The sequence below is a fragment of the Myotis davidii genome, unplaced genomic scaffold, assembly GCF_000327345.1.
Source record: "Myotis davidii unplaced genomic scaffold, ASM32734v1 scaffold238, whole genome shotgun sequence".
In the NCBI taxonomy this organism is placed as follows: Eukaryota; Metazoa; Chordata; class Mammalia; order Chiroptera; family Vespertilionidae; genus Myotis; species Myotis davidii.
In genome coordinates this window covers 7129202-7146450 of record NW_006293779.1, presented here as the reverse complement: position 1 = coordinate 7146450, position 17249 = coordinate 7129202, and the positions used below count along the sequence as shown (strand labels likewise).

The following is a 17249-nucleotide window of genomic DNA, read 5'->3' as shown; positions in this document are numbered from 1 at the left end:
AGCCTGTCCGCTCCCGTGACTCTCAGTCGCGGCTGCAGACCGATGGCCTTCAGATGGAAGGCTCCAGCCCGGACCCGACCCGAGTCCCCGGGGGTCCATGGACCCAGCTGCGGCTAAGCCTTCCCTGGAGGCCCCACCGGTACCTCTCAGTCCGCCGGTCCAAAACAGAACTCGCTCTCCTCCGTGTTCCTTGTTCTCCGCCTCTGGGGTTAGCGCTGCCGGGCGTCACCCTCGCACAACTGGGTCTGCATGTGCCAGGAACAGCTGGCTAGCCCTTTATTTTTTTTACCAAAACTTAATTCAGACCGGAGCCCCCATTTCCGCAGGATTTGACAGGCAAGCTGCATGTCAGGCATAGCTGACACCCACCCCAGAAACCGGAGGGCCCTATGGCAGGCGGTGGTCCCTAAAGTCCCAGCTCCACCCAGGATCACGGCGGGGACAGCTCCCCCACAAGGGAACCTGGGTGCTGCCTCCAGGAAGCATGTCCCTGAGGCCTAGTGGCCTCCAGGCAGCCACACAGCTCTGCTGGGGACTGGAGACCTCTCCTTCCTCCCCAGGCTCCGGGAGAGCTTCCTCTCCTTACCCGCCTCTCTGGCCAGTGACAGGAGCATTTTCTCCGGAGGAGGATGAGAGTGTTAGGAAAGCCTGGAGACCTGGCTTCCTGCTTTCACTCTGTTTTAAACCCTGAGTCCCTGAGTCGACCTAGCCGATCTGACTCAGTGGATAGAGCATCAGCCTGCGGACGGAAGGAAGGGTCCTGGGTTCGACTGCGGTCAAGGGCATGTACCTGGGTTGCAGTCTCGATCCCCAGCCCTGGTCAGGGTGCGTGCAGGAGGCAACCATGTCTGTCTGTCTGTCTGTCTCTCTCTCTCTCTCTCTCTCCCCCTTCCTCCCATCCCATCTAAACGTCAATTGCAGGGAAAGGGGAGGGAATCAAATAAATGGGGAAAACCTCTGGTGACGATTAACAACAAAAAATAAATAAAACCCTGGGTCAAGGAAGCACAAAAGGGCCCGACAACCACGCTGTGTGTAACCCAGCAGGGGAATATGCAAATGCATATTTCAACACGTATGCCCACGCAGTGCTGGGATGCCTGTCTCGGCGAAGCCTCACACCAAGTTCTCTCAGGTCCTTCTGCTGAATATCGCCAGGCTCTGTCCCTCCACCCCCACACCCCCCACCTTGGTTCAGGCCTCCGTCATCACTCACCTGGATTTCTGCACAGCCTCCAAGTTGCTGCTCCTCCCACCTCCAGGCCCACTTCCCTGCCTTCCATCTGGCCTCCCGCCTCACTCCGACTCCTTTTCTACAACACGGCCTTTTTAACCATGTCCCTCCCCAGGCATAAAATATTTTATTTTTAAAAATATATATTTTATTGATTTTTTACAGAGAGGAAGGGAGAGGGATAGAGAGTCAGAAACATCAGTGAAAGAGAAGCATCGCTCAGCTGCCTCCTGCACACCCCCTACTGGGATGTGCCCGCAACCAAGGTACATGCCCTTGACTGGAATCAAACCTGGGACTCTTCAGTCCCCAGGCCGATGCTCTATCCAGTGAGCCAAAACAGCCAGGGCAGGCATAAAATATTTTAGCGAAACTTCCATCTCCTTCTCCACATAGATGGTGAGATAACCTATTATTTTTCTTTTTTTAAAAAAAAATTCCTTTTTTTTAAACCTTCATGGGGGATATGTTTATTGATTTTGAGAGAGGAAGAGAGAGAGAGAGAAACATCAATGTGAGAGAGAAACATTGATCGGTTGCCTCTCATACATGCATGGATGGGAGATCGAACCTGCAACTTTACGGTGCACAAGGCGACGCTCCAGCCAACTGAGCCATTGGCCAGGGCGAGATGACCTATTCTTACGGTCCATAGTAGAGTATAGTCTCTCATTACCAGTCCCTACCCCCACTACCAATTTTTTCTCCAGTTTTAGCAAGCTGCCTAGAAGCTGTTAAACACACACGTTATTCAGCAAATATTTGTTGAATATGGACTGTGTGCTGGGCCCTAGGGTTACAGCAGTGAACCAGACAGGACTCCCACGATGCTGACTCTAGGCCTTTGAGCGTGTGGTTCACTCTTCCCAGATGATCTTCCTTTATTTCCTCTGGCAAACTACCCATCTCTTAAGATCCCAGTTTAACCATTATCTTCTCCCTGATGCTTTCCCTGACACCCAGTCAGTTGCTCCCCTCTGCGGGTTCCCATAGAGTCCTCTAGGTGTTGGCTCAGTCATTAGCCCCCCCAAGGCATTGTTATCCAGCCTCCTGACTTTAAATCCCACCCAAATTGATACCTCAGTGCACACTCTCCACCTGCCTACTTGCGATTTAAACTAAGATGTCTAATAGGCATCTCAAGATTGCCACCCGCATACCTGGGTTGCGGGCTTGGTCCCCGGTGGGAAAGCAGCTGATCAATGATTCTCTCTCATCACTGATGTTTCTCTCTCTCTCTCCCTCTCCCTTTCTCTCTGAAATCAATAAAAAATCTTAAAAAAAAGATTGATTTTTTTAAGCTAATCTCAGCTAGCATTGTGCTTGACTTCTCCTTCTCCCTCATCCTAGACCCCATCTCCACCCTTTAACTCCGCTTCCAGACTGTATCTCCTATCTCTTTGGCTCTCTTCTGTGCTGCCACCACATTAATTCAAGCCATCATTGATTTCCTGTCTGGATTACTGCAACAGGCGCCTGACCGTCTATCCTACACACAGCAGCCAGAGTGATCTTATAAAATCTTAATTCAGATTATGTCATTCTTGCTTACAACCCTCCCGTGGCTTTCTGTTGGACTTAGAATTAAACCCAGCTCTGCAAGCCCTGGCATGGCCTGGCTCCTTCCCACTCATCTCTTCCTCCCGCCCTTCTTTCCAGGTCCTGGCCTCCTTTCTATTCTGCAAATGCACCGATCCTTTCCTGCCTCTGGCTTGTGCACTTACTGATCCTTCTCCCGCAGTGGTTTTCCAGCATTTGCTCATCCTCAAGTCTCAGCTCTGAGAAGCCATCCTGGACCACCCTTTCTAAAATGGCCTGCCCACTGTCTCTCTCTTTAATCCATCTTTAGAGGACTTATCACAATCTGTAATTATCTTGTTTATTTGAGGATTATTAGTCCCCCTCCAAAAAGAGTGGGGATCTTGCCTATGTGGTTTACTGCTGTATCCCCCAAATCAGGTCCTGCCGTTTGGTAAATACTTGTGAATGATTGTGTTTATTCATCTTTGATCACAGTCATCACCCTGCCTCAGAAGCTACTTATTTATGTGTCTGTTTCCCTAACTTCATCATAAGTTCATACATTGCTCTGTTTCTGGAATCTAATCCAGGTCTCTCTCTCCCTAGGCGGTCAGTGAAGGCCTGTGGAATAGATGAGGGGAAGTAAAAGGAGCAATCAAAGTGAGGAAAAGAACCAGGAGAGAGTGGAGTTGAGGAACCCACGGAAATCAAGTTCCAATCAAGGCCAGAGAGGTGATGTGGTTAGTCTGCTGAGCCAGAACGAGGGCCAGGGTCATCTTCCTGGGATGGACACTCACACTCAAATGTCCCAGGTGACTTTCTACCTTATTTGTTCATCTGCCCTCATGTCTTCTTGCAGGAAGGACATTCCCCAAGAAGGGCCAGACGTGTGTGGTGCACTACACAGGTAGGCCTTGCTCCCCGAGCCCTCATCAGACTGCCCTTCCCAAGGTGGGTCTCTCCTCCAACACTCCTCTCCAGAAACACCTGCTCCCCTGAATCAGCCCCAAAGCCAGCTGTTCCCCACTTCTCCCAGCCAGCCTTGTGGGAATGAGGAAGGGGGCTTGCAAGGTTAACTCCTCCCCCCTTATACCAGCAAGTCATCCATGGTTCCTCGCCTCTGTGTGGGCAGAGTGGAGCCCTGGCCCTCCTGGTTCCGTTTGATATCTGGAAATCCCTTTGTACACCTCTGGGAGTCCTGACCATCCCTGCAGGCTCCCTTTGCATCATATGGTGTTATTAGAGGAGGGAGGCTTCCTCAGGACTTTTTTTCCCCCCGAAAGTCTATTCAATTCAGCCTACTGTTATTGAGCACCTACTGTGTGCAAAATGCTGTGCTGGGCACTGGGGCTGTGGGGGGTGGGTGGTGGGAGAGGGCAGACAAGTCATGCAAGGCCCTGGTGCAGTGTAAGGGGTGGGATGACAGCACTGCTGTGGGAGCCAGAGGAGGGGCTTCGTCCCTGCTGACCCCTCTGGGATGGTCTGTATTGGAAGGGCAGGTGGGCTGTGAACATTCTAGATGGAGTTCCTGAAGACCGCTGGCAGGAAGATCACAAGCAGGTGTTTGTTCCAAGGCAGCGGGGAGGGGGCGCGCTCTGCTATGTGACCTGCTTCTCAATGGGGCAAACCTGATGACAGCCACTTAGCAGACAAGGCCAGTTTAATTCCTAAGATGTATGGAAATGGGGCCATTTTTTAGCAGTTCTCTGGGCCAGTGTGAAGTGCAGGTTAATTCTAGACAGATACTGGGGGTATTTTTCTCAACTGCTGTGTGGCTGGTCGCTGACGTCAGTGGCTGGAGCTGTGTTTTATCTCCCAGTGATGTGGCCTAATTACCGTGAGTCTTCTGGGGCCTCTGACCCGTGTAATCGATTTATCTGTCCTACATGTTGCAGACAGATCTGTACTTATCAAATTACTGAAACCACAACATCTTTCTGCAAAGACTTTTCACAATACCTACAGAGAGCAAGCAGCATGCATTAAACACTAACCTCAGCTCGGAGTGGCTCTGGCTTGAAGAGGGGCTATCTCATCACGGTAGATGATGTGGGACTTTTTGGTAAATATTTTTATTAAATATGAATACAGTAGAGAACATAAATCTGAAATGTACAGCTCCATGAAATTTTCCAAAGTGATCACACTCAGGTAACCACCCCACAGATCAACATATGCATTTCCTGCACCCCTAGGAGCCTCCCTTCTGTCTCCTCCCAGTTACCACACCTCCCTGAAGACAGTGTCCTGACTTTTATTCACATGGATTGGTTTTGCCTGTTTTTGAATGTCATATAAATGGAATCAGAGTTTATTCTTGTCATAATACTCACCCAAGGATATGTTCAGAGAGAGAAACATTGACAGGTAGCTTCCCATCTGCGGCCCACCAGGGATGGTATCTGCAATCTATGGTGTATGGGACCACACTCCAACAAATGGAGCTACCTGGCCAGGGCTAGAGTGTGTACTCTTTTATGTTTGGCTTATTTACTCAATATTATGTCTGTGAGATTTGTGCAGAATGGTTCTTTCCTATTTTTGTACCATTCCTTGCCCCTGTGTTCATTATATGAATACTAGAGGCCGGGTGCACTGCTGTGCAGGCGGGAGAGGCTCCTGCCACCGCTGTGCTCGCCAGCTGTGAGCCCAGCTTCTGGCTCCACAGGGGGAGTGCACTGACCACCAGGGTACAGCTCCTGCATTGAGCGTCTGCCCCCTGGTGGTCAGAGCACATCACAGCGACTGGTGGTTCCACCATTTGGTCGATTTGCATATTAGCCTTTTATTCTATTGGATTATATAGGCTACTACACATTATCCTTTCTATAGTTGATGGCCATTTGGGTTGTTTATAGTTTTGGGTTATCATGAACAGTTTTGCTTTGAACAGCCTTGTAAGATTTCTTTTGATCCACATCTGTACCCATTATGGCTGGCTATATACCCGGAAGTGGAATCGCTAGGGCACAGGGTTATGCCTGCTCAGCTTCACCAGATACTGCAAATAGCTTTCCAAAGTAGTTGTGCCAATTTCCACTTCCACCTGCAATGTTTGAGTGCCAGTTCTCCTGCATCCTCATCAACACTTGATTTTATCAAGTTTTGTTTTGCTTTTGGACCACTCTGGGTGCCCAGTGGTATCTCATTGTGAGTTTGAGTTGCATTTCCTAAAGTCTCATGAAGTTGTGCCCTAACCGGTTTGGCTCAGTGGATAGAGTGTCGGCCTGTGGACTGAAGGGTCCCAGGTTCGATTCTGGTCAAGGGCATGTACCGTGGTTGTGGGCACATCCCCAGTAGGGGGTGTGCAGGAGGCAGCTGATCAATGTTTCTCTTTCATCGATGTTTCTAACTCTCTATCCCTCTCCCTTCCTCTCTGTAAAAAATCAAAATATATATTTTTTAAAAAAGACTCATGGAGTACCTTTTCATGTACTTATTGGCCATTTGGATATCCTCTTGCCTGCTTAAATTCTGAACATTAAAAAACATTAGATTGTCTTTTGATTTATGAAGTTCTTTATTCTAGATGATTCTTTTGTTGGTTATACCATTTCTTTTTCTTTTTTTGGTTATACTATGCTATGGCATGCCTTCTTATTGTTGTCATATTGTTAACAGAAGGTTTAAGTGCAGAGGTATTTGAGAAAGGTGTGACCTGAATAGGACATGGCGGGGAAAGGGAAGGAAGTGGAGAGCAGAGAGAGGGTTATCAGGCAGGTAACAGCCAAATCCTGAAGTACGAACGGAGCGAAGACCCGTTGGAGGTTATTCCTATACACAAGTGAGACAGGATGGAGACTCGGCGAGGCCCCAGGATGGTAATAGAAATGGAGAAAATAGGTGATTCCAAAGATAGGAAGGACTTGTTGATAGGCTGTGCATGGGATAAGGCAGAGGGAAGAGTCCATGTTTCTTGTTTGGGCAACAGGACCGATGGGGAAGACTGGAAGAGGTTAGTGCAGAATAGGAATTCCATTTTAGATGCGTTGAGCCTGAATTGGCAACTGACTCATGACCACAGCTCTTTTCCATCTTATTCTTGTTTTCACAGGAATGCTCCAAAATGGAAAGAAATTTGATTCATCCAGAGACAGAAACAAACCTTTCAAGTTCAGAATCGGCAAACAAGAAGTCATCAAGGGTTTTGAAGAGGGTGCAGCCCAGGTAGGATGAAGATCCTTCTTATGGGGGATTTGAGGAGTCGGGATCTGAGCTCAACACTAACCCCACCTTATCACAGACCACTACTGCACACCATCTAGTTTCAGTCCTGGCTTTGTCCCCACCCTTTTTGTTGCCAGCATGACTCTTTTTTGTCACTGGGGGCTCTTATATCTCAAGCTCATCCCCTGGGTTTGATCAGAACTAAACTAACTGGGGGGCTTGTGAGCTACCAGCTGTCCCTGACCAAGGCAGAAGAGTTGGGGTAGGGTAGGCCAAGGTGGACTTTAAAATAAAAAGAAATGCACAATTTCAGACTTGCAAAAACATTGCAGGAATAGTAGAATTCCCATATGTTCCTTACCCAGCTTCCCCAAATGGCAACATTTTACATAATCATAGTACAACTAGAGGCCCCAATACATGAAATTTGTGCAAGAGTAGCCTTCTTTCCCCCGGCTGCCGGCACTGGCTTCCCTCTGGCACCCGGAACCCAGGCTTCCCTCCGGGCGCCGGCAGGCACCTGGGACCTGGGCTTCCCTTATAGCCACAGCTTCGTCCAGTCTAATTAGCATATTATGCTTTTATTATTATAGATGATAAAAATCAGGACATTGACATTGTTACAATACTATTAACTAATCCATTAAAATTTCTGAGCCAGATATTTAGTATTTAAAAATCAGTTTATTCACATTTCACCAAGTCTCACTTGGTGAAGACTTGCCAGGCCGGTCTTTTTTTTTTTTTTATTGATTTCAGAAAGGAGGGAGACAGAGAGAGACAGAAACACCGATGAGAGAGAATCATTGGTCGGCTGCCTCCTGCACACCCCACACTGGGGATGGAGCCCACAACCTGGGCGTGTGCCCTGACGGGGAATTGAACCATGACTTCCTGGTTCACAGATTGATGCTCAACCCCTGAGCACACTGGCTGGGCACCAGATGGGTCTCGATGACTGCTGTGATGACCCCTGTTCAAGCTCTGCTTCCTGGGTCTGCGAAGCCATCTGGTGCTCCACTGTAATTTTCAGCCCTCTCCGCCTTGCTGTGCTCTAAGCTCAAGTTCTCTAATGAACTGCCTGCCACCTACTTGAGTGTGTGCTTTAGATGCCCTCTTTAGGAAGAGGGTGGGAACAATGATGAACAATAGAAGTGTTTGGGCCACACACTAATCGATAACCAGCAGTTTATTGGATAAATGAATTTGAGACTGCTTGGTGGAAGTTACTGTCCCACAGTCAAGATTCTGCTCTTCTGAGGCAGAATCTGTATGTGTTACAACATATTTTAACATAAAACATATATGTGTGCCATGCATAAAATTCATCTCAGATTGTCAGAGTTACCACGAGGATGGTTTGGGAAAATGCCATAGTTACCTTACTTTTTTCTTTTAAATCAAGCTGGGTCCTCTTTCTCCTCTCCCCATCTGCCCCCATCCCTGCTAGATGAGCTTGGGGCAGAGGGCGAAGCTGACCTGCACCCCTGATGTGGCGTATGGAGCCACTGGCCACCCCGGTGTCATCCCTCCCAATGCCACCCTCATCTTTGACGTGGAGCTGCTCAACTTAGAGTGAAGGCAGGAACTTAAGGTGGCTGGAGATGGCTGCTGCTCACCCTCCTAGCCTGCTCTGCCACTGGGACGGCTCCTCCTGCTTGGGGCTCTTGATCAGTGCGCTAACCTCGCTGCCCCACAACATTATCCATTCTCTCTGCCCAAGTTGCTCTGTGTGTGTTGGTCATTGTTCACGCGCATCTTTGCTTGAGGAAACTTCGGTTGCAGATCAAAACATTTCAGGTAGTACATTTTGCGTGATGCATGTAATAGCCATTCTTGAGAACAGAACACAGATTTCTTGTTTGCACAATCTACACTGCCTTACCTTCACTTAAGCCAGACACATAAGGTGCTCAGACACGAAATGTACATGGCGTTCACAGAGGGACTTGAGCCAGTTACCTTTGCTGTCACTTTCTCTCTTAAAAATTGTTGGCTGCTGACTTACAAACTGTCCTCTTAGGAAATGACATGTAAAATAAAGGCTCTGTGCTTGGCAAATTCCTGTCCATCCTTATTGTAGATAGGAAGTACTTGAAGGGTTCAAATCCCACAGCCTAGCAATCAAATGTGGGATTCCAGCACTTTGGGATCTTGCGATCTGTAGTTGTTCGGACTTAAAGGGATGAGCTCCCTTCACCCAGATGGAAAAAGAACACTGTGTGTCTGAACAAATGAAAGTGTGGTAGGCCTTAGAGCCACACTCTAACTCACATTAAGTTACTTTTGATAAGACTGCGATTCTGAGATTGTTTTCACATTAACTGCTTAGTTGCATCTAGATTTGTTCTAACTTACACTGAGAATTACTTAAGAGAAGAAACTATGTTTCTGCATCGTTTCCACATATACTGTTTAATTTAATCAACATGAACTGTAACTCCCGGGAGTTCTCAGGTAGGTTTTAAATCAGCCCGCTTACTGGTGTGCTCATCAAAGGAGCCTGGGCAATATGGCCAGGAGATTTCTCTTTTTGTTGGCATAGTTTTTAAACTTAGTGAGGAGTATTCTGTCAGCAATCTCTTAATTTGAGATTGTTAAGACTGAGAAGGGGCTGGGACAGGTACTATTAGTTTCCTTCACAGACTCACGTCATATACATGAGGGGCGGGGGTTTCATCATCTTGGTTATTACTTCATCTACCCTTTTGTCTCCAGGAAGTCCTGGCTGTAGTCCTCTGCGGAGGACTGAGGTGTTAAAAGAAGCAGTCTTTAGGATGGGGAGAATGAAATGAGAAAGGGGCTGCATTGCTTTTAATCACCCAGTCCCTGGGTTCACTTCTACTGTGGAAGTAGGCCAGTTAGAAGGGCTGCATTCACTCCTTTCTGAATGTCTATGATAATTTCTGAGAACTCAGCCTGTTTTCTCATGTGACACCAATAGGATAACTAAAAACCACCGGAGGTGACCATTAGGAGTCATATAAAACAGCAGTCGCCACCCGGTGGTCTGCGGACTACTGGTGGTCCGTGAGGTCCGAAAGGTTGGCGACCGCTGATATAAAAGATCTCAGTCTAGAGTATGTATAGCACAGGTGTTAAAAGGAGACACTCACTAAGAACCAACACAAACATAAAAAACTGCAAATACCTACTGGCTAGCACCTGGGAAGGACATGCCAGGCTTTGCAGGCCCCGCTCTACTGACACTCTTAAAAGATGACGCAGAGAATCATGACCCAGTATGCTCACATGTCTGGACACTGTCCCGAGAGAGCCACTGAAAGTTGTTAAACAGGAGAGTGACGATGAGCTGTCATATCAGTCATTTTCAAACTTCTGGTTAACACACCCCCGAGTCACACAACATCTTTGTCAGAAACTAGAAATTTAACCTCGAAGAATGTAAAGCAGTCTGGCAGACGTGTGTGTACATACATATGCACGGACACAATCATTCCTTGTATCCTTAAAAGCAGTTTGAAAAACTGAGCCTTCGATGTCTGGTGCAGAGGGTGAATTGTAACTGTATCCTCAGCATCTTAGCATGCACAGACCTGGCTCTGAGCAGGTCCTCAATATTTGTCCACTAAATTAAAGTTCTTGTATCCTAACTAGAACAGGCCACAAAATTACCAAACAGTTACAGAGAATTTTTAAAAATCTTAAGATCATGAAATTCAGCCAACAGATATATGAAACCAAATGATGGACTGGCCATAATTGTCAATAGGAATTTCCCCTTGTTAATTTAAAACAACTACACTATTGCAAGCCAGTCTGCCACTTAGACACATCATACCGTAAGTCTAATTTGTTTTCCCTGTACAAAAATGTCTTTTAGAAAATTATTTTTACATTTGTAAATACCTAAAGGCACATCGTGCATTACAATAATTGATATGGAATTCACAAAAGCATTCATAAGAAAATTACAGCTGTGGCTCCTTTATCATGCCTGTCCTTAGAAATGACTCTTACAGTGCTTTCAAAAAGCACTCAGACATAATAAGACAATTATTTCTTCATTTTTAATAGTAGGCTTTGAGAAGATAGTACAAAAGATATAATAGCCTGTTTTCTTAAAGTAATGATAGATTTCAAAGCTAAGTGCGTTTAAAAGTAGAATAGATGCTCTTTGTCCAGTTAAATGATTTAGTCCTTGTACCCTTCAAGTTGGTTTTGGGTTATAGTTTTATATTTATATATATACAATTAGCCCATGTTTTTCCATTTGGCTCATGCCTAAACTATCAAAAGAAAATTACAGCTAACTCCTCCAGGCTGCCAGACTATGATGAATGTGGTAATAACTATACTATTTCCATGCCACGAGAACTCATGATTATAAGGATAAGCATCACATATTTTTGTATAGCAAAGATATACTGTAAACTAAAGTCCAAAATATTCACAGACACTTATTAACTAAACAGAAAGACTACATTAATAAAATCTCACACATGGAACAACCAACACTACCCAAGCTGCCTGCTCTCAAATTTCTAACAACGTGCTGCTGTTTGGCCGTTTCTAGAACAGACCTCTGTTCTAAACACAGGGTACCCACATCCACAAAGGTCTTTTGGTTAACTGTAAAGTATTATCCACATGTACTGGCATGGTTAATAACTGGTTGATGTTACAGCAACTTTTTAATGTCAGCTTTTTATTCATTCAACCAACATGATGAGCTTTGATTTCCTTATCTGCAAAATGGAGATACTACCTTCACTGAGTTATTACGAAGATTTCATTATTAATAGCCATTCAATAAATGACGACCCTCTCCCAAGTTCCCTGATGGCTAAGCTCTGGACTGCACACTGGAGGCATTAAGAACACAAAAGCTCAGTCCCTAGGACCACACCCCCCCATAGAATTCTTGAGCTAGGGGTTCAACTGCTATCCCCCTAACCCCCACCCCCAGTATTAAACAGGATGGGAAAACTCAAGAGAAAACACTGACATGTTTTACAAAAAGCTGCAACTTTACTAACAATATATTCTAACATGTATCACGGTTTCAGGAATGAAATTCTGAACCTCAAGAAACTGGAATACTCAGTATTAATTAAAAATCGAAAAAGGGTAGGGTGGTGATTCATGGGTTTTCAGTCCAAAATAAAAATGCAGAAAAAGTTTACTTTGGTGGATCTGTATTGATGCCGTATTTCTCCTTGAGAAGCTTCAACTGTTCTTCCTTCTTCTTTGTGTCCATCTTCTGAAAAGCCTGAAAATGCGGTAAGTGTCAAAGTTAGGTTACCAATCTACAGTCAAATGAATCCCACTAATAGCACCAGCCAGAAAGGAGCTCAGAGTACCATCTCCCCTAAGGGTGCGGGTCTGCAGGAATTCCTATGTGGGCTCCCCCATGACGAGAACTGTGCTATACTTACCCTGTTGGCATTATAGTACAGAACCACGAGGTATCTGTTACAGACGTTGAATCCGGACAGGTGATCACATGCATTCTTGGCATCAAAGATGTCCTCATAGACCACATACGCTGTTCCTCTGGTTTCAGGTGTGTTCCCCCTGCAGAGTTGAATCAGACTTAATTCAACACATATTTACCTGAAAACCATTAGAGGAGATAAACCTTATGGAAGGGTATGCTGGATAATCCTGTAATTTCCTGAATTAGGTAATTTTTGTTTTTAAGTGAAATAGCTATAGGTTAAACTTACTGTTATGTCAAGAATACTTAAAAAAAAAAAGAATACTAATATAGCTCCTAAACCAATAACGGCAAAAAACTAGTTTGAAACTTTGTCATAATCTTCATGTTCTAGTCTTTCCTACTTCTCACACCAAGAACCAATTTTCAGTCTTACACTGGAAAGTACAGTATTGAGGAGTGATGGCTCCTATTAGTCAGCTATGTCTGAATGGAGTTTTTCTTTAAAAAGATAGTTATTTAAAAAAATATTGATTTTAATTTAAAGAGATCAGGGAAAGGGTTCCCTATACTTTTAAATCTTCCACAGGAAGCTGTAGTTGAAAAAAAAATCATTTTTCTCAGTTACTTTTATATCCCTTTACTCAGTTTATTCAGAAATTCTGCAGTCAGTAAAAGAGACAGTGAAGATTGTTGAAAAAATTAGAGTTAACGCATATAACAGCATAGTTTTTGACTTTATAAATAGCAGGTGTACAATAAATGTCAGTTCTTCCTTCCCTTCCAGACCCCTCAAATTATTCATGCTCTCAGTAACTTCACAATTAGTTGGCTCTCATTGAGCTGGATCATAAGGGCCTCGGTAGGTATTTCCCCCTTGCAAACAACAAACAAACAAAAAAAGGAAAAAAATCTCATCTCCCGACTTCAATTAGCCTTGGAGGCTCTCAGGCCCCCTTGTCAGCTGTAATTCCAAGGTTATAGATTACGCAATCATTTTATTTAAACAACATTCCCAAAGTTTCAGTAAACTCACACTCTGATTTGACGAATAGGTCCGTATTTCCCAAATATATCATACATTTCTTCAGCTGTGATTTTGTAAGGCAAATTTCTTATATACAAAATCCGATTTACTTCAGGTGGAAGTCGAATCTGAAATGAGAAACATGTATTGTCATTATAATTAGGAGAAAGAATGCTACCATTTAAAAAAACTCATAGTGAACAAGAAATTCTCATAATAAAAAATAATAAACAAAAAAAGCCAAGACTAAAAATTATAACCTGCTATACTGAAAATGGCATACTCTTTGGAAAAGCAACTAGGCACTGATTATAGGGAAGTCTATTAGTAGGAATAAGGGGCTACTACAAAACCCAGGCTTTCAGTCAATGCCTTTATCATTTATTTAGATTTGATTGCCAATACGACTGGTTTCTTTTATTTCTCAGGTGAGCAGTTTGCTTATGTACTGCCACCACGACAGAAAACAGGCTGGAGACCCAGCCTGCAACCCAGGCATGTGCCCTTGACCAGAGTCGAACCCGGGACCTTAAGTCCACAGGCCAACACTCTATCCACTGAGCCAAACCGGCTAGGGCTACTGAGCACCTTCTTTACATATACACCAGGATAGTAGTGTTAGGGTTACACAGTGAGGGAGGGAAGACAAAGTTTCTGCATTCCCCAGACTCAGTAGCTCTCTATTATTCTATCTTGCTCTCTTTTTCTTCTTCAGTCAAGCATCCGGAAAGAGGAAGGCTACAGTTACTGCCTCATACACTACTTCACTGAGACTCACCAGTGTGCCACCATGTAGCTTCCAACCCAACACGCTGATGGGAGTGCTTCTACTCACTAACACTTTGTACTTGCAGCGTCCAATTCACATCACACTTAACTTCCCAGAGCCTCTGGCACTATTGTCTATGACCTGCTTGATACTATTTCCTTGGCTTTCTCCTAACTCTCTGGCTAGTTAGTTCTTCTCAGTCTTTTTTGCCATTAAAATATGCTTTTCCACGGAGTTTTATCTTTAGACTTCTTGTCTCGACCCTTCATGTACCCCCCCAAACTCTACACAGTCTCTTCACCACACACAGGATTTCCACATTGAGTGGATGACTCTCAAATGTGTATACCCCACCAGATTCTGTGCTCCTTATGAACAGTTACGTAATAGTCATTAATTTGCTCACTACTTATTAAATTGGCAACTATGTCAGGCGCTAAGCTGTGCTGTATAAATCCAAGAATAATATACCTATTCCCTGCCCTCAATCTAGTAGCGGTGACGAGTGCTACACAAGTACAATAAAGTCTAGATTTTAAGATTCAAGGATAAGTTCAAACAGATGATCAACACTGTCCATCACATAGACTCCCCTAGTAAATCTGCTTTGTCCAACTGCAAGCCACTAAATCACACTCTCTTCTCTCCTCCCACTCTCCACCACCACCCCCTCTAGTGTCTGAGCTGGGCTGGGCATTCTCCCCCCTGCCCGTCCTGAGAGAGGACCGTGGCTCTTGCTTACTGGGAAAAACAGGCATGACCAAATGGTGAACACTTTACATTCACCTTACCAACCCTGCCCACCCACATTCATCCATATGCACCCACTTTGCCTCTCAGTACCGAGCCACCCCCTCATCCACTCCAAACCGCCTGAACCTAACCCATCTTCCTCCTCCACCATCCGTGTCTCCCACTTACTAGGCCATCGTCCCCACTGGCGTACAAAGACACCGTATGCCACACATCTCAAAGCGGAAAAGCCAGCCATCACCTAACTCACCTTCTCCCTGTCCACATGCAAACCTGTGGAAGGAACTGCCTCCACTTTCTTAACCTCCATCCTCGATGTCATCCCTCCGCTGTTTTCACCCACGGAAGTGAAAATCAACCAAGTCACCCAAAGTCTCCATTATGTCCTCATCTTACTATACCTTTCAGCACCTTAGAGTTGAACACTTTTTTGAGATTCTTTTTTTTTTTTTTTAGGGTTCCATAACGCCCCCCTCTCTCACGTAAGGATGTAAGCAGCCGGGCTTTTTGTTTTATTCACCGCTGCATCTCCAATACCTAGACTTGTGTCTCGCACCTGGTAGCTTTTCAGTTACTATAACTGATGAATTGTCTCCTATCTCGCAAGTCTGGTACATTGTAGCTGCTTAAAAATGTTGTTGAATTAAAACGGGAAGGATCCGCCCAGCCGGGTAGCTTAGCTGGTTACAGCGCCATCCCAAAACCCCGAGGAAAGATCGCGGGTTCTGCCTCCGGTCGGGGCACATACAAGTTTCAAACAGGACAGCATAGGAAGGTGGAACAACAAGTCCATGTTTCTTTCTCTCCCCCGCTCCTCCCCTCCCCAAAATCAATGAAATACGTAAAAAATTAAATTAAAAAACCCATGAAGGGTCCAAAGAGCTCCGTGATGAGAAGACTCTCAGGCTCCCGTCGCCCGTTGGCCATTAGGTTATTTATTGGGGACTTATCTGTGCTATTGGCCTTTAAGCCGGGAAGATGCAGACGCCAGGCTGAAGGCGAAGCTACAAAGGCTGTCGGGCTAACGCTATCGCTGACACTAGAAAGGGACGGAAGGAAAACTCCCCAAAGGGGTGGGGGCGGGGATGCGGCTCGAGGAGCAGGCCAGGCTGAACTCCCCTCCGACAGCACGGTAACGTCTGGCTTCCCCGCCCTGGGGACGGACAAGGGCCGGGAAGGCCCTGATCCACGCCGCCGCGAGTCCACAGCGAGTCCTTCCCTCCTCGGCAGACATCCCCGTTACTTACGTTCGCCCTCTTAGCCGCTTGCATCGCCATCTTGGCGGGCTGATGAGATTACCGCGGCAGATACTAGAATTCCCCTTATTCCTCCGCAGCTCGCTCAGCTTCCAGCTCAACACGGCCTCAGATGCGGGACATCAACACTCAGGCTCCGCCGGAAGCGGCTGTAACGCGCAGGAACACCGCCGTCTCTCGCGCAGACGTGCTGACGCAGTGTCCCCTTTCGAAAAGACTCCGGGCAAAATAACCCCCAGTCTGCAAGGAGGCCGGAAGGTTGAAAGGCGAGGGCCCGAGGCGCTTCCGGGAACCGCACTGAAGGGGGCGGAGCCTGGGCTTCAGAAGGGGCGGTGTTCCTGTCAGGCTGGCCCTGAGCGGAGGAAGTTGGCGGAGGGGGCGGGACCTGAGGAGAGCGACTAGAGCTGGGGCTGTTCGCAGGTGCCTTCTGGAAGGGGGCTGTTGGGGTCCAGTCCCAGCAGGTCCAGGGGTTCCCAAAGGTGTGGACTGAGTCGGAGAAGGAGGAATGACACGGAGGCAGCGTTCCGTTGATCAGCAGCCTAGCCAGGTCCCCTCGCCAGGTTCTCCAGCCAGGTTCTGTGTTTTATTGTCTTGTTACATCTGTATTTATACCAGTTGATTTTAATCCTGTCAATTTCTATTCCAAAGGTTAGGGCATTTCTTATCTCCATTCCAGGGTGTAAAGATTATGTAGCTTAAGTGTGATTGTTCGTAGTTAAAGTGATTAACTACCCGCCTGGCACTTAGTTAAGGGGTTTTATCCCCTCCCTAACTTCAGGGAAAAATCCCTACCTGGGGAAACAACCTTTCTCGGAGAGGTGACCTTGGTTAAAACACATAGCTCCAGGAAGGGGAGCAAACATATTAAGAACAGTATGCCATATACGCTAGGTCCCTTGAAACATATGCTGTGCACGTATCTTCCCTGCAGCAACTGTGTCAAGCAGCAAGGATGGACCAGCTTCCGGAAGGGGGCGGGCAGGACTGAATTACCTGGCTGCAGGGGTGCAGCGTTAGGGGATGTGTGTGGGTCCCGGGCCCCTGGCAGTGCTACAGGGTTCTGTCTCTGTGGAACCCTGGCACAGCCCTGGAGCTGAGCATCTGCTGACCTGGCTTCTCCT

The 17249-nt window shown here is 46.2% G+C and overlaps 2 protein-coding genes across 3 annotated transcripts in view; one reads left to right on the top strand and one right to left on the bottom strand.

Annotated features, from left to right (window-relative positions):
* FKBP1B (FK506 binding protein 1B) overlaps positions 1-8979 on the top strand; it is a 9354-nt gene extending 375 nt beyond the window's left edge. Inside the window, exons 2-4 of one of the 2 annotated variants that reach the window (XM_006767530.2) lie at positions 3615-3662; positions 6810-6922; positions 8373-8979. In XM_006767530.2, coding sequence (XP_006767593.1) covers positions 3615-3662; positions 6810-6922; positions 8373-8501 — 290 coding nt within the window. In that variant the 3' untranslated portion in view covers positions 8502-8979. Of the gene's footprint in view, positions 1-3614; positions 3663-6809; positions 6923-8327 lie in introns of both variants that reach the window. The other variant, XM_006767532.2, reaches the window with a different exon arrangement.
* Positions 8980-11892: 2913 nt separating this feature from the next.
* SF3B6 (splicing factor 3b subunit 6) lies at positions 11893-16372 on the bottom strand. Its single transcript, XM_006767529.2, has 4 exons — positions 16120-16372; positions 13360-13478; positions 12322-12460; positions 11893-12155 (listed from the first exon to the last, which is right to left on the bottom strand). The coding sequence occupies exons 1-4, from the start codon at positions 16147-16149 to the stop codon at positions 12066-12068; spliced, it is 378 nt and encodes a 125-aa protein (XP_006767592.1). The 5' UTR covers positions 16150-16372; the 3' UTR covers positions 11893-12065.
* Between the last annotated feature and the right edge of the window lie 877 nt (positions 16373-17249).